Source organism: Engystomops pustulosus, chromosome 2, assembly GCF_040894005.1.
Source record: "Engystomops pustulosus chromosome 2, aEngPut4.maternal, whole genome shotgun sequence".
In the NCBI taxonomy this organism is placed as follows: Eukaryota; Metazoa; Chordata; class Amphibia; order Anura; family Leptodactylidae; genus Engystomops; species Engystomops pustulosus.
In genome coordinates, this window is record NC_092412.1 from 52,443,922 (window position 1) to 52,461,796 (window position 17,875).

Genomic DNA, 17,875 nt, shown 5'->3' on the forward strand with positions numbered 1-17,875 from the left:
CCTCATCCTCATAGATTGTAAGCTCTTGTGTCACCCCCTCATCATAGACTGGAAGCTCTTGTGTCACCCCCTCATCCTCATAGACTGTAAGCTCTTGTGTCACCCCCTTCATCCTCATAGACTGGAAGCTCTTGTGTCACCCCCTCATCCTCATAGACTGTAAGCTCTTGTGTCACCCCCTCATCCTCATAGACTGTAAGCCCTTGTGTCACCCCCTCATCCTCATAGACTGTAAGCCCTTGTGTCACCCCCTCATCCTCATAGACTGTAAGCTCGTGTGTCACCACCTTCATCCTCATAGACTGTAAGCTCTTGTGTCTCCCCCTCATCCTCATAGACTGTAAACTCTTGTGTCACCCCCTCATCCTCATAGACTGTAAGCTCTTGTGTCTCCCCCTCATAGATTGTAAGGTCTTGTGTCACCCCCTCATCCTCATAGACTGTAAGCTCTTGTGTCACCCCCTCATCCTCATAGACTGTAAGCTCTTGTGTCACCCCCTAATCCTCATAGACTGTAAGGTCTTGTGTCACCCCCTCATCCTCATAGACTGTAAGCTCTTGTGTCACCACCTTCATCCTCATAGACTGTAAGCTCTTGTGTCACCACCTTCATCCTCATAGACTGTAAGCTCTTGTGTCACCCCCTCATCCTCATAGACTGTAAGCTCTTGTGTCACCCCCTCATCCTCATAGACTGTAGGTTCTTGCAAGCAGTGAGTATAGAGCATTAGCATTATTAGATATGTCGTCCCTGACTATAACTAGTTGTTATTCGGGACCTCCTGGCTGCATTCTGCTATTTGTGCTGTTGTTGCTCCTGGATAAACACCACAAACCAATTTTCTCATTAGAGTTTTGCAATCCTGCGCTGAACAAGAAGGAAACAGGAGGAGCGCTGGCTCCGCTGAGAATTGTATAACCACTATACTATGGAAATGAGAACCAGTGCTAATACTGCCCTGTCTGAGAACCCTATATATATAAATAACACATTACATGATATAAATGAAACCTGCAATTCTACACTCAGGGTGAGGCATGGAAGGCAATAGAGTCCCATGTCATGTGTATATAGTGACCTCTACTTCATAAAAAGCTATATTTTGTGGCTTAAAGGAGTGTCACTGTAATGAATTCTCAGCCCCTGTACCCTATCTTCACCCAATATCATGTCGTATAGGTTTCATTAACTACTCATTTAGTCTACAGGGGATTTGGGAGAGGATTCAAAATTGTTGCAATTGTTTGGAGATTAGGGAGGGGGCGTACACTGAAGTCCTCTTGGCATCAATAAAGTTTAAATCTACCATTTTCTTTTATGCATTATGATGCAAACATACCTTGAGAATGCTGTAGCTACAATAATGCAGAAACATATCTTGTTTAATCACTGAACTGAGTGGTTTGCTGAAAAAATAATTATAAAATTTTGATAATGAGACTCTGTCACTCCTGTGGCTGCCCAGGCGCTCTCCTCGCCCTAATTATGCACTGCTTTAAAGAACTCTGTGTTGACTGTGTTGTCCCTAACAGGCAGAAGTAATCAATCGCTGCACTATCCCCCAGCTGCTATGTATGAGTCATCCAGCTCTGGTTGATTAGTCCTGTCTGGACAGTTCATGAAGCTCCTTGTAATGTGTTTATGTACAGTAGCCAGTCTGCACCCAGTTTTGTTTTTAGAGCAAAACCACGCGGATCAGAGATTATATATATATATGTTTCTGCATCAGTGTCGTTACAGATATTCTCAAGGTATATTTGTTTCACAGTGCATAAAAATAAATGGTAGATTTCCTTTAAGCCATTCATAGTAGAGCTATGAATTAGGGTGTCCCCAAAGAATACCTTCAGCATCACATGGTCAAGTGTATGGTGGTCTCCATACTCTTCTGCAACAGCAGATGTAATGAGATAAGGATTGGGTGGTTGGATTTCATCGGCTTAATCCTTTTCTTCTAAGCATCAAAACATATACTTGTGGAGTAAGTCCCATCATGTTTGTGTTTGGGGTATTCGGGCGAGATGAAATTAAATCCTCCATAGGGAAGTAGTTCAGCTTTCCTAAATGTTCTATCTCTGACTACATTTTCATTGATTTTGTTAATTTGATGTGCTAAATTATTGTTTTGTTGTATTTTGCAGGGTTCCACCAAATCTCTCAGTGTCAAACAAAGAAGCTCTCTGCCAAGGTGAGGCTAGATACCTACTACTGCTCTACTTCTATTCAAACCCCAGGGTATGTGTGCGGGCCTGTCTGTAGTCAGCTATATCGTAAGGGTGGGAGGATCCTTCTGCTGTAACCTCCATGGGGGACATGTGTCATAAGTCTGGCCTTGTGCCTTTTCTCCAAAAAGTAGCAGACATCTCTAAACTATTCCATACACACATGTTAGGGGGCAGGTGTGGATTTGTGCACCTTTTTAAAATAGACACAACTTTCACATTTCAATTAAGGACGTTGCAGCAAAATTGACCATGAAGAACTTAGAAGAGGGAGGTTGCCTTGGGCACAAAAAAAGGAAAAAAGTAGACATGGCCCTTAAAGAGAAAATTAAGAAAAAAAGAAGCCAAAAACTAGATACCTGTGCCTCTATGAGGGGATTCTTTTTTTTTAGTTTTTAAGTGATAACTAGATCTATTGTACTTTCCTTATGGCAGGAGTTTTAGCCTGGATCAAGTTATCCAGCGTAGCTATGACCTGGACCTGACATATATCACAGAACGTATCATCAGTGTCTACTTCCCCTCTGTCCTGGAGGAACAGAGATATCGGAGTAATCTGCGGGAAGTGGCAAGCATGCTGAGGTCCAAGCATGAGGACAAATACCTGGTATGAACATTTCTACAAAATGTAGAAAAGATTTAGATAACAACCTTAAAAAAAAACTTACCTCACCTCTGTGTTGAATCACGTCATGACTGGACCCAATAAAAATGGAATAAAAATGTATTTCCAAAATTGATAAAAATTGTCATCTACATTATAACAGGAACTCAAGTCAATGTTAACCCTATTGATAATGATTTTTGTATGAAAGACATACATTTTTCTAAAGCTTGAGTGTATTTTGTATAATTAAATTAATAAAAACATTTTTTTTTGCATTTGTGTTTACAGTTTTTTAACCTGTCAAGGAAAAGACATGACATTAGAAAACTCAACCCAAAGGTAAATGTATCACGTATAAGTGAGTACTTACAGGGAGGGTGCAGCAACCACTGATATGAGAGAGTGGTTATGATGGAGGGGTAGTGCAGACAGTAGTGACCTCCATTCTCTGGGAAGGAGAATTTCTTATTCCTGTTGCTAGTGTGTTACATGACCTGTGGCTCCTGGCAGCGAACGGCAAACTTCATCAGAGTACCTATAATAAGGGTCACTCTGTTATGGTCTTATACTTACCCTATTAAAGTTTGGTATAAGTGACCAACCCCTTTTAATTTCTGACCTGCTGACTGACAGATTTCCTTCAAGGTGACCCACCCCAAAATTTCATTATAGATTACCGGTAGGTATTAGTTGTCAAATATATTTTGCTCCAGGAGCCTCCATTTATGGATGTGGTTTGTCACCACAGTTTTGTGTGTTGTGACAGATTTATCATAGCGGATATATTTGGTCATAAATGTGTCCATACATTAGCCCATTAGTTAGCTGCGATTTATAGCTAAAATAACACCCCCTTGCTCATTATATTCTTCTTCTTGTGCTTTTCTTCTCTCCCACCAGCCCCCCACCCTACAGCCTAATCCCGCAGCCTCACCACCACATCCTCACACCCCCACATGCCACCTACAGCACAGAAACACATTCACATCCATCAATAGGCTATTATAGGGGAAGTATGTGAGCAGCTATAGGAGAACAATCTGCCTGTGAACCTGGTGGTAGCCGCTTTATTTGGATTTTATGCCAAACCAGCTCTTTGTGGTATATGACCCAGCCTTGTCTGTGACCTGGGCCTCTGTACCTTCTCCAGACGTAGCACCTCTTGTTCCACATCTCCAATAGTCTATAATATACATTTATATACTATCGTGTTACACCTCCTCAGCTAATTATCTGTCAATGGTATGACCATGTGATATAAATTAACCTTTTGGTCTCCTAGGTTCAGGAGTTTTTCTGGCCGGACTGTCATGCACCGCCTCTTGATGTGATATGCTCCATTTGTAAAGCCATGGAGGCCTGGCTCAACAGTGACCCACAGCATGTGGTCGTCCTGCACTGCAAGGTAAAGACCGGAATGCTACAGTTGTTAAAGGAGTTGTCCACTTTTATCAAATAGTTGATATTGTTTGTGTAATGTGTCTTAAAATTTTCCAATTTACTCTCTGTAACCATTTCTCCTGGTTTTCTAGACCTCAGCTTGGTGTCATTCTGCAGGAAACTTCATTGTTTACTTCCTGTGGATAAAAACCGGTCCCTGGTCATGTGATGTCACACAGGTGCACGGCTCATTATAACAAACCGCTCTGATAACTGTCTGTGATACTAACTGCTTGTGCACCTGTGTGACATCACATGACTAGGGACAGATTTCTATCCACAGGAAGTGACCAATGAAAACTGTATATTGGAAAATTGTTTAGCTTTTCATTACATAGACAATATCAATTATTTGCTGAAAGTGGACAACCCCTTTAATCCTGAAGACATATGTTACATATCTTCTGTATATGGTGTCACCATCCATTACTCATTGGCCCCTTTCTTTCTTTTGACAGGGCAACCAGGGGAAGACCGGAGTGGTTATTGCATCCTACATGCATTATAGCAAGGTGTCAGCAAGGTACTTTTTTGCCAAATTTCAATTGTGACTAAAATTAAATGTAGCCTCCATGTGAAGTGTTGGATATGGTAGTTAAGACACTGTCCCCTAGTCTCTGCTGATCAGTGGTGATGTCATAGGTGGATTTATCATTTAGCCAGCACTAATATCCATTGATATCCTATTGTATGGATATAGCTACTTAGTTCTATAGTCGCCTTGGAATCGGAAGTACACAGTATATAGAGCAGAATTAATTAGCTCCATAAATTATTTGATGGTCATATCCAGATATTGATACTCATCCAGTTAACTTGAGTTGTTGTAGTAGCTAGTATTATCTACCACTGATCCTGATCTACACTATGTACCCCACCCCACCTTGCCACAATCTGTAGTAGTGTCAAATCCCCACCAATATTTTTAATAGATATATATATTGGTAAATACTTAATATCCTACCCCCACACATTACAAAAAACATGAGGTAAAGTGGCCAACCCCTTTAAACTTGTTAATTCTCTACATAATATTTATTTAGCTCCCTTTAAATGGTTTTTTTTCTAAAAGTAACTATTGTATGTGGTTATGGTCTTATTAAGGTTGTCTTCATGTGATTTTACAAATTTTGATCTGAGATAGTGATAACCCTGTGAAACAAGTATTGGCTGTTTTCCCTAGGCTCTAATTAAATTAATCTGACGTGTTACAGAGTTATTTGAGGTCATCAGCATAGAAATGAATGGCCTTCCATTGTCAGACTATTATCACTATTACATAGACATCATATGCTGTGCATGAACACACTGTTGCAAATAAGAGATTTGCAAATTAAAGGGGTTGGCTACTTTACCTCATGTGTTTTGTAATGTGGGTGTGGGGGGCAGGATATTAGGTAACTTACCAATATACATCTAGTAATAGTTCTGCACCACTTTCTTGATATGTAAAGTGGAGCCTCCTGTCTTTTACCTCATCAGCCAAAGATTCCTGCCCATAAAATGGCTGCAGATGGAGGGTCATGTGATGTCTAACTCGCGATTGTTCATGGTCAAAGATCACATGACCCTCCATCAGTGGCCGTTTTATGGACAGGAATCTCTGGCTGATGAGGTAAAAGACAGGAGGCTTCACTTCACTTATCAAGTAAGTAGAGCAAAACCTTTAATAGATGTATATTGGTAAATTACCTAATATCCTGCCCCCCACACACCACAAAAACATGAGGTAAAGTGGCCAACCCCTTTAATAGTGTGTAAACCTGGCTCTTAAGGGGTTATCCCTATAATACATTCTATGTGTAGAAAATACAATCCAAAATGCCCTACCTGTAAAATCCAGTGCCAAAATTTTGTCTTAATTATATCCACCTCCAGTATCTTAGTAGATCCAGATGGGATCTCTAGCGACCAATTTTAGCTATTGTCTCCACCGGTTTTCTGGCAGAGACTATAGTACATATGGTAGTCCGTATCGGTGAGCTCATGTCCCTATCTGCACCAATCACCATTAGGGGATCCGGAAACTGGTGGTGATGGGGCTTTGTAAAAACCTTGCTCGCCAGAAAACTGTAAGACAACGCTTCATAAATCTCCCCCTGTGTGAACATGACGTTATCCAGTTGAGATTTCCGATGACAGATTTTCAGTTCCACCATATATTTTTCATACTGGATATCTTCCTTGAGAAGACCACCCCCTAGAAAAACTACTTTTACTTCAATTTCGGGTGGTCATGTCAAAAATGTTTCACATATCTAAACCAGTGGTTGGCAACTCTGATCTTTAGGCTATAGCATTTCCAGAACATCTTGCCAGCAGCCGGAGAATATAGGTTGTACATGGAGTCAGCAGAAACCAGATGCCCAGTACTTGAATAATTTCTTAACCTCATGGATTGTTTTTCTTCTTCTCGTTACTTATTCTGTTTCCCTGATATTGCAGTTTGCACTCATTTTGTCCTTTACTTGAATTGTTTCCACTTTTCGTGCTTTGTCCTATCTCGCTCCTCTTCCCTTCGCTGTCATTCACACGCTTTGTTTCCGTTCCCTGTTTGCAGCGTGGATCAGGCACTCAGCACTTTGGCCATGAGAAAGTTCTGTGAAGATAAGGTCTCTTCATCTCTTCATCCATCCCAACGCAGGTCTGTGCAGAAAAACTGGGTCGGGGAGCCATAACATTATTCACGACTCACATGCCATGCCAAAACACTTCAATAATGTTTTCCTTACGTGTAGTTGGGAAATCAGGAGCTTTTCCTGTTGTAGAGGAGAAATATTCACTTGCCCTGTGTCCTGTTATCAGAAGCTGCAGAATGCTTTTCATTGAACTCGTTTCCTGTGATACGGATTGGCAAAATAAGTCATGTTTCCTTACAGGAATGACAAGGAAAGTTCTAGTTAAGTCAGATGATGTAATATTAATATTAATCTTATTAATGTAAATCTGCACCTAGTTCTTTCATAGGTAAAGATGAATAAGGATCTTCTATATAACCATACAACTGAAGCCTACTGGCTCAAGCCTGATATGACAGAGCCGTCAAACATTGATTAGGTGTTTTTCGATGAAATATTGGCCAACTTTGATTTACAGTATTGGGTTATCACCTACATAAGGATGGCTTCTTTCGGAGCATGGAATATGCAAATGGTTTGGTAAAAGAAGTCTAGTGACATAGTTTGGTAAAAGAAGCCTAGTGACATCATGTAGGATAATATCCGAAACCCGTAATTATTTTCCAAAAGGATAGACACCCAACCATAGAAATCTGCATCTCCATGTTATTACAATTCATCTGTGTAGCATAGGAAACTGGTTTGGTTAGGTTAGAAGCCATGGACATGGGTCAGGAAGGAATTCCTACTACTTATGGAGATTGCCTTTGCCGACCAGCTTTTTAGTTGTATAGGAGAACATTTGTTATGCGCCGGTGCTTCGTACTCCAGTGTATGATGAAGCTCTGCTCCTGTGATGGATAAATCAAGAGGTTCTGGCCACCTGATGATTCTAGTGTTGAGCTTTGCTGGTGTACATTTCAGGCTTAAATGGTCGGAAGCCCTGATAAATGTCCCCCACATGCATGTTTCTATATTGCTCTAATTTTCAAGAAGCCTGTTGAAACAATCCTGTCCACAGTTGTCTATGGAGTTGTCTATTATCACATGTCATGTCCCTGTTGAATAGCCTTATATAAGTCATCTCTGAGGTATAGTTTTCCTTTTATGCCCTATTTGCATGTTCCTTACCCAGAAACTGCAACAGAGCATGACTTTGAACACCTGAAATGGAGGCAGGCAAAGTCAATGCAAACATTTCTGATCTCTTTAAATGCCTTAAAAATTAGTAGACTAGTAGGAGCCTTTAATAAGAACAGAAATATAACATTGTGGTCACAAACTAAAATAGCAATCCTGAAATAATTATCTTCTGATGGAAATGCAAATCAGCCTGCAAGTTACCAAAAGTAGGACAGATTTGCCCAGTGCCCAGTGCCCCTCTCTTTGGCCGCGATTAACATTTTTACCTTCTCTGTCATGGATGTCTGTTGGCAAATTGGGTAAATCAGCTCTGGTGACCTTGCAGGGTTATTTACATATGCATAAAAAAGATGATTGTCTGTGATATCTGTTTGTCACCATAATTTTTCTGAAGTTAATGTATTGGTCCATTGACCGAAATTAAAACAGAATTTTGATGTATCAAGTCTCTGGTTGTGAAATGTTCATATACTGCAATACTTCTGTGTGGATTTGAATGGTTTTTTTTCCCATGGAAAATTGTTTAAATCCATGGAAATATAATTTGCTGTAATTGAGTTTTCTCGAGTCCTCAATCTGTCACGACACATGGAAAAAATTTCATCAGTTAGGATAATAGTCTAATTTAGATAATAGCCTCCCAATGTAAATTTACTAATATCAGCAAACGTACATTTTCACTTGACTGCTAATTTGTGGACCCATCTTTGGGGTATCTTATTACTGTTATGAAAAGAGGATTTTTGTAACGGTTGAGTTTTTTTTCCTTTTATAACTTTTAAACTCTCCTAATTGGGGAATTTTTTTCCAACATGAATTATCCATAATTCTGTACTTCTACAATGATTTTCTAAATGACGTTTGAATGTAAAGTTCTGTGAATACAACTTTATGAACTATGCTTTGTGACCCAATTGATATATTTATACAAGATTCTACTAAAAAAAAATTGAGACATTTAAGAAACCGTCAAATCAATTGTTATAGTAACTCATGGATTTTTCTATATTCTATTCTATATCTTTTTCATACCTTTTAGACTTGACACTGCATGTTTGAAGGAGATTTTCATGAAGTCTTGTGATGACATGATTACCTTTTTGACGATTTATCTATAGCTCTATATTAGTATCTATTATACAGGTGGTCCCCTACTTAAGAACACTCGACTTACAGACGACCCCTAGTTACAAACAGACCTCTGGATGTTGGTAATTTGCTGTACATTAGCCCCAGGCTACAATAAACAGCTATAACATTTATGGTAATCCTGGTTCTTATGATACACCAACATTTTATAAATCCATTTGTCACAGAGACTAAACTAAAATTTGTCTGGAGTTACTATTATAAAATATACAGTTCTGACTTACATGCAAATTCAACTTAATAACAAACCTACAGACCCTATCTTGTACGTAACCCCGGGACTGCCTGTACTAATTATTTAAGCCTCCAAGAATTTTTGTCACTAATTCCTGTGATGCCTCTTTGTGCAGGTACATCAATTATTTTGGAGGATTATTGTCAGGGACCATAAAGATCAGCAGTGACATGTTATCGTTGCAATGTGTGCTGCTCCCTGTGATCCCTGGGCTTCAGAATGATGGAGGTAAGTGTTCACGGCAGAAGTTGACATATGACTGTACTACATACTTCAGAGATAATAGAGGCTAAGAATCACCTGTATAGAGCAAGAAACATGTATTCACTTTGCATTCTTCCCCATACTATATATTATTATTGGTATAACATGTTCCAAAGTAGATAATTTTTTAGGGAGGACAACCTTTATGGTAGTGACCATGGCAGTATTTGGGATCCAAATGGTGGTTATACTGGGAATTGGTCAATCTTCATGTTAGTTGGTATTGGCGGAGAGATCTAATTTTTTTTCTTTTATGAAGTACTGTGGACACCTAATGTAGGTAAAATCAAAAATAACATAAGTAGAAGACTGTCACCAACTTTTGATGGCCATCGGTGCTATGGTGGACTACTTCTCAAACGTGGGACCCACATCTCAGGCCTGTGACCCATGTGTATCTTATAATCTGAGGATATACCCTAAAAGCCTAAGATATTTGGGAATAGTAACGTGCTGTATATCATCAGATGGCAGATTCTATCTATGACATTGACTCTGTATCTAAGAGATAGCTCGGGGAGGTGGCTTCATGTTTTCATGGCTGCAGAATTGAGAAACTAGCTGTATTCTGCATACAGGGCTGAATTTCTCTGTAATTGTTCCACTATTAATTTCAGCTTACATGGTGCTCATTATACATTTGTCTTAGTCACATATGTTTCTCATAAATCCTGCCTTCTCCTTGACATCTGCTTCCCAGATCCATAGAGTTCGCATCAAGCGTATTAAAAACTCCACCTTGGACATTGACTGGCGTGCCAGACAGAGACTCCCACTTCTCATTGCCATTTGGAATTAAATATTTTCTTGTTTCCAAAATTAGTTTGGAAAAACAAAACCTTAAATGAATACGGGCATGCCAAATGTAATCAAAACATATGCGGCCAATGCTTGTTTCCATACAGATAGAATATAGGATGAGGGCGCAGGTTTCCAGACCTGAGTCACTCCGCTTCCCTTGTGGTCTGTGCATACCAATCATCTTCACGCATATGTCAGACATCTGCTTAGCGTTAGCCTAGCATGCAGTGTAGCACTCACTTCTTTTCTAATTTCAGAGATGTGAGCTGATTTGCCATTTAGCAGCATTTTTTTACTTTATTTATATGAGTATTTGCTATTCATGGCTATGTATTTTTTCCATGTTCCAAGACTAGTGATTTTCGTAGAGATACCCTCCCCAGCTCCTGAATGGGCCATGGTCTTTTAACAAGGGGAAGCCACAGCAAAACACTTTCTTTTTTTGGGGAAACTAAGTGAAATCAGATTTTCTATGGGAACCAACTACATAAATCTGCTCTGAAGTCTTACCATGAAAGCCAGAAGCCTTGACTTTTTTACTACAGGAGATTTTCAGAGACCATCTCCTAAGTCTTGACCTTCACCTCTTCATGTCTACTGGGAACGTTCTAGTCCCTTTGCCCACTGAGCTGCCCTTGTGTGAACCCAGTTTCATCCATAATGTATTCTTGCCACAGATGTATATGCTGACAATATCTCACCATATGTTTGCCATCTGCACCAATAAACCCATGTTATTTCACTTGTGTCATAGCATTTCCTTTATTTTGCTGTATCAGCCCGGCACATTCCTGTCTATGCCACATAAAGTAACAGGAATGCCAAGACTTGTTTTTTCTTCCTATTGTAAATCCTCTTTCATATTGTTTTATCATTCTTTGTTCCAGGATTTTGCCCGTTTCTGAAGATCTACCAGTCCATGCAGCTCGTCTACACCTCAGGAATTTAGTGAGTTTCATATCTGTATCTCAGCACTAGGCCATTTATAATACCGCCTATAATTTAAGCTAAATCTCACGCTTTTTTCTACAGCATAAGTCAAGGGGATGGCACTAGTAAGAAACGCCAGCTGTGTATAAGCTTGGAGCCAGCATTGCTTCTTAAAGGTGATATCATGGTATGTATTAGTCTGTACATTTCTACACCGTAATGAAGGAAGGTATACTAGCATTCTCCAGCTTGACAATGCCTTCATGGTGTATCTGCTAGACATAGCACTTAGATATAAAGTATCTTACCAAATCTTAACTGTTTATATGTTGAGGTCTTCTTAAAACCCTGATTTATTCATGACAGGTGAAGTGCTACCATAAGCGTTGCAAGTCTCACGAGAGGGAAGTCCTGTTCAGACTTCAGTTCCATACGTGCACAATCCACAACACTCATCTCTGCTTCAGTAAAGACCAACTGGACTGTGCCTGCTCAGGTGAGACCTACCATCCCGATGTTGCAAGTCGGCCAAATGTTTTGAGTAGGTTGAGCCAAAAGGGACTTTTTTGATTTTATTTGTCTCAAAGCCAAATCTCTAGAGGCTGGTAGGTTAAGTGTTCCAAATTGCCCTTTATGGGGGTTTATTTTAACCTGGTCCCATATTTGGAAATTTTGTAATCTAACACACCAGTCCATTGGGACCTGCCAATGACTTAATGGCTCAAATTGCCTTTAAAAATGAATACACACAGTAATGATGGCACAGCTCTGTGAAAGCACAGAAGAGAAGGTCCCACTTCGGTACCGAGTATCTCCCCAGTGGTTGTCCATAAAAACTTTCACCACATGAGTGCCAACCATGTGATATGTGTGGGTTTCTCAGACGTGAGTATGTATTGTCCAAAAATTGGTAGAACGCAGTTTCATTTTTTAAAAACAAAACTTTCAGAACAGACATGTTGGATTAAAAGCGTCCACATGCTGTTAGTGGAGAACAGGAATAAAAAGCCACTCCATGAACAAACCTAATGTTTTGATATTAAAATTAAAAGTGGAACTTAAGCAGAGAAAACCATAATGGAAAGGCCAGTTCTATAATCCTTTTGTTTACCAAAGGATATCCTTATAACTGAATGCAGACACAGCCAAAGGATGAGGTTCAGTGACAGCTGGGGCTCCAGGATGTGATGGATTTACAGAATCTTCAATGTTTTACAGGAACATAAAGAGAGTTATGATAGCCATAAAAAATTATACTTTTGATATAATATGGTCTTTAATTCACAAGAGAAGCAGAGATATAGGGGGCCATTTGTATAGCGGTCCCTGTCATTGCCTGATCTTCTCAATGTCATGCCAGCCCATCCTTCAGACCATTACCAGTTCCTGTCTTCTCCTGTACTTACGGTAATTCTTGTTTCTTCTTCCAGATGAAAGATTTCCAGATGATGCGGCAGTGGAATTTATATTTTCTTCTGGACAGGACAAAGTTAAAGGTAAGGTCACCCCTTAGTCATATTGTCTGGCTCCATTTGATTTTCCTTCTCTTGTCTTAGTTCTAGACATGTCGCAAAGTGTCAGCCACATCTAGGCATATGTGCTTCCTGTACAGATGATGTCAATATACAGTGGAAGCCCCCGATTTTTCAGCCAACCAATTTGTATTTCCTAAACACATCTGTCTCCCACCTACACACCACTCAGCTGTTTGTCTGCCTTCTGAAACTGCTATATAACCTCCTCCTTTATGTCTCCATCTCCCACATTAAAGGGCGAGAGGTTTTCCGCAAAGACCCCAACGTTTCAGTGGATTACGACATCACTGATCCACTTGTCCGCTATGACTCTTATGAGAACCTCAATGTTAACCACGAGGACAGTCTGGAGGGTGAGTGCACTGAATGTCGTATATAACAGCTGGGGAAAATAAGTGTTTATTGTGGAGGTCAAAGGTCTCCATATTCCATGTCACTCGTAGGTATGGGGGAGAGACCAAGTGGATTAGTCACTTCCTTTGTAATAATTTGCACTGAGAACATTCCCATAGACTGCTTTATATTCTAGTTCTGGTTGATATTAGTGATGTAAAATTGATGTGGGTTTTGGTTTCAGCAGTTACACTTTAATGGGTAGAAGCTTTTCATGTACATATGACAAGTCAGTGATTCAGCAGACAGAACGCACAGACAATTGGAAGATAATTTGCTGTTATTAAGTAAAGAAGACATACAAGCATGCATGTATCTGGTCGCATGAAGTCACTATATGCCTCCATGGAGGATTAGAATTCCATGTGGGTATGTTGTGATCAGATGTGATCAGATACATGCATGGGGTACAGTTTGTTAATGTTAGGAGGCTAAAGGACTTGAGATGATGTCAGCATGGTCACAAGACATTATTGCTGAATTCTGAGAAGTTGCAGGATTCAGCCCAAGAAACCCACGCCCCCTCTCGGCACCCTCTAGATTTGGCATTATACAAGGCAAGTTTATAAAGATGATTTATGGGGATCTGAGGGAATCAATTTTAGCTAAAAGAATGGTTTCAGTTAGTTATTAGGGCTCTATGGAAACCTGTCACTAGCTGTATTTGTGAAAATGCGGTGATAGGTTCCCATTAAGGCCAACTTGGTTATGGCTGTTACACAGTACTTGTCCGATTACCAGTTTTAAAATATTGCAGTACAGAAAGAGACTAGGGACCTGCAGAAGAAAATAGAATAATTGAAAGCATTATTGCAGTAAAGGAAAGGAGCAATGGAACGGCACCGTGAAACAATCGGGTGCAGGTCTTCACATAGGGTCCGACATAACCCAACAGATATAACGGAAATCGGTGATGAAGCAGCACTCCAAGAAATAATGATAACGGTATTAAGCATGTGATGCTTCGCATGCTTGAGAATGCCTATATGGATAAGGCGAAATGCATCTATGATGGAATAAAATACATTATCATTATTAGTGCTGCTTCATCGTCGGTTTCCGTTGAAGTATTATTGCAATACACTGTGACAATTTCACACTTATATGAACATTCCATGCATACATACACACATATACACATTACACACATTTACACATGGCACACATATACACATTACACACAGATACACATGGCACACATATACACATGGCACACATATACACATGGCACACATATACACATGGCACACATATACACATTACACACAGATACACATGGCACACATATACACATGGCACATATATACACATGGTTCACATATACACATGGCACACATATACATATGGCAAACATATACACATTACACACATACACATGGCACACATATACACATTACACACATATACACATGGCACACATATACACATTGCACACATTTACATATGGCACACATATACATATGACACACATATACACATTTCACACATATACACATGGCACACATATACACATTGCACACATTTACACATGGCACACATATACACATGGCACACATGGCACACATATACACATGGCACACATATACACAGGACACACACATATGCACATGGCACACACATATGCACATGGCACACACATATGCACATGGCACACACATATACACATTCTACACACACATAATACATATTGCACAAATGGCACAAACATATACATATCTCAAACATATTCACACTTGTATGCAAATTACACTCACTCATATAACAACTGCAAGTTATTGACATGAGTGCTACATGTTACTAGAATTATATACAATTAGGCATGGAATTATATTGTATCGATAGTCTCATAGAATCTATAAAATGTAGAAGAAAACACACTGCATTGAAAAGATGATGGCAATATATTATTATTTTAGAACGGGACACATGCTTTGGGAATTATATTCTTTTGCACTTATTTTTCCATTTTTTGTCCTCCACAGATCTTAGTCACACCCGTGGGCCATTGGATGGTAGCTTATATGCCCGTGTTAAGAAAAAGATCACTCCTCTGCCTTCTATGAATGGGAGCCCGGAGCAGCATGGACGTCTGCTGTCTGTAAGTAGTGACTCTGGGCACTCTTCAGCCCCCACTGAGAAGATGGAAGAAACTCCACAAAAGTCTTTGCCAACAGCTGCTGAGCGAGAAGACCTAGAAAAACTTTTGGGTGGATTTGGAGTTAATGTAAAGCATGAAGCAGAGTCACAGTACTCTCAGCTGGTAAAATGTGAGGATGTGGCAACCCAAAATGGACATCAAAGACAAAATATGGATGAAAGACCAAGAGATTATCAGCATCAAATGCATCCAGAAGGAGTAAACCAAAATATACAGGCAAAGGTTAATGGAGATGCAAGGTTTCAGTACTCACCTCAGTGGTCTGGTGTGTCTGATGAAGCAGCATCTCAGAGTTTGCCCCTTACCCCACCATCCTGGGAGGAGCAGAGAGAATCCCCCTGTGAAGCAGTGATTTTGGAAGATGAAATAGGACAGTTTGGCAGCCTAGCTATTTACCCACCAAGGAGACCTTTATTGTCCCGACATTGTTCATGCAGAGTAGGGTTTGCTGGACCTAATATGGAGGGACCTCCTAGCAGATCTTATTTCAGACCAGAAGGTATCATTGATCCTCGGGGAGCCCAAGGAATAGGTTCAGTACTGCAAGGAGGCCACTATCCAGGCTTGTATGCGGATCAGGAGAGAAGACGACTCTATCGCTCATTGTCTGAAGGACCCCAACATTACACAAACCAAACACAAAGCCCACCAAAGAGAGGCAGTTTGAGAGAAAATCGACAGTACATGTGCCAGCCTATTTCTCATGAACCTCTTTTGCCTCCAATGTGCCCGTGTTCTCATTGCCAAAGTTCATCTTGCTATCCTGTGCCAAACATGTGGCCTATGGATGGTGGCAAGATGACAGCAATGCAACCTTTTCATCGTGGAGAATTTCCACACCTATCCCAGCCTTATGGGCAAAGTGTACAACCCAACCACGATATTCCACCACCTTTCCCTGCTAAGATGCCGTATGGATTCACAGCTCCTCATGGGGAAGACTCTATGCACTTCAACCATTTTGCTGATACAGGATATGGACATGCTTACCCACATTTCTTGCATCCATCCTATCTCCCAGCTCACTGCCCACCAAATGGTTATGGTGCCCACCCTTTTCCTGGTTGCATGTCCCATTGTAATCAAACAGGTGGACAGTCTCCTCCAAGCTCTGTATCTCCCATTGTTCCATCCAGTTGCACCCCTCAGAGAATGAGTGGAGATACCATGTCTGCAGGAAGCCCTGGTGAATTAACACCTCCACAGCAACAGCAGAAAGGTGAGGTGACCCAAAATTTATAACAGCTTTATATAATGAGTTTTTTTTATAGCTTTATAATATTGACGACCTAGGTGACATGTTACACTCCTGTGCACACACACAGAGTTTTGTATTGCTAGGCTTTTTATGGAGAGGGGAGGGTTACAGCCCATTTGTGTGCATGAGGCCTTACTGTCATGTACCATTTATGATGCTGGTGCCTTTTTATATTACATTGGAACCTTTGGGACCCTACATACATCAGGATAAGGATGCAGGTACAACTCCCACTATAACTAGATCCTTGGTTGCTATCACAGATAGCAGTATATATGATGTAATCCATGATAGAGAAATACCATTCCCGGGGATACATCTGTTTAGAGTTGGTTGTGATTTATATTGAGAGCATAGTAATCTTCAAGGTTCTGCAAGTTGGTATGTTGTTTTGGTAAAACAGAACTTTTTAGTTTCTTATGTCAGTATGATATCATACTTAGATTAATGGGACAACCTGACCACAGAGGGAACAGGGAGTTTCCAGAAATGATACAAAGTCTAAACTATTCAGACATTGACAAAACCGTATGGAGTGCAGTTTCAGGATCCATCAGCTGTTTTGTGGCGGACCAAGGTCTGTACATCAAGATTTCTTCAGCTTTTGGGATTTGGAAGTCAGTGGAGAAGAACATGCAGCATATTCTAGATGGATATCAGTACAAGGAGGATTGGTGTATAGGGATTTAGAAGAATCATTGATAGGGATCATAGGAAGCATACAGTGGGGAAAAAAAGGATTTAGTCATCCACCAATTGTTCTCCCATGTAAAAAGATGAGAGAGCCCTGTAATTGACATCATAGGCAGAACCTCAACTATGAGAGACGAAATGTGAAAACAAATCCAGAAAATCACGTTTTTTCAGAATTTATTTGCAATTTGTTGTGGAAAATAAGCATTTGGTCAATAACAAAAGTTTATCACAATACTCTGTTATATATCCTTTGTTGGCAATGACAGAGGTTGAACTTTTTCTGTAAGTCTTCACAAGGTTGGCACACACTGTTTGGTAAGTTGGCCCAATCCTCCTTGCAGATCTCCTATAGAGCAGTGATGTTTTTTAGCTGTCACTGGACAACATGGACTTTCAACTCCCTCCAAAGGTTTTCTATGGGTTTG

At 40.2% G+C, this 17,875-nt stretch overlaps 1 protein-coding gene across 3 annotated transcripts in view; it reads left to right on the forward strand.

The window, feature by feature from the left end:
- Positions 1–17,875, forward strand: part of TNS2 (tensin 2) — an 84,891-nt gene that overhangs the window by 54,601 nt on the left and 12,415 nt on the right. For all 3 annotated transcript variants that reach the window (XM_072134597.1, XM_072134599.1, XM_072134598.1), the window contains exons 6-18: positions 2,143–2,189; positions 2,659–2,830; positions 3,119–3,169; positions 4,113–4,235; positions 4,729–4,793; positions 6,831–6,914; positions 9,531–9,643; positions 11,368–11,428; positions 11,513–11,597; positions 11,777–11,906; positions 12,841–12,906; positions 13,182–13,298; positions 15,321–16,715. In XM_072134597.1, the coding sequence (XP_071990698.1) occupies positions 2,143–2,189; positions 2,659–2,830; positions 3,119–3,169; positions 4,113–4,235; positions 4,729–4,793; positions 6,831–6,914; positions 9,531–9,643; positions 11,368–11,428; positions 11,513–11,597; positions 11,777–11,906; positions 12,841–12,906; positions 13,182–13,298; positions 15,321–16,715 (2,509 nt within the window). The remainder of the gene's footprint in view (positions 1–2,142; positions 2,190–2,658; positions 2,831–3,118; positions 3,170–4,112; positions 4,236–4,728; positions 4,794–6,830; positions 6,915–9,530; positions 9,644–11,367; positions 11,429–11,512; positions 11,598–11,776; positions 11,907–12,840; positions 12,907–13,181; positions 13,299–15,320; positions 16,716–17,875) is intronic.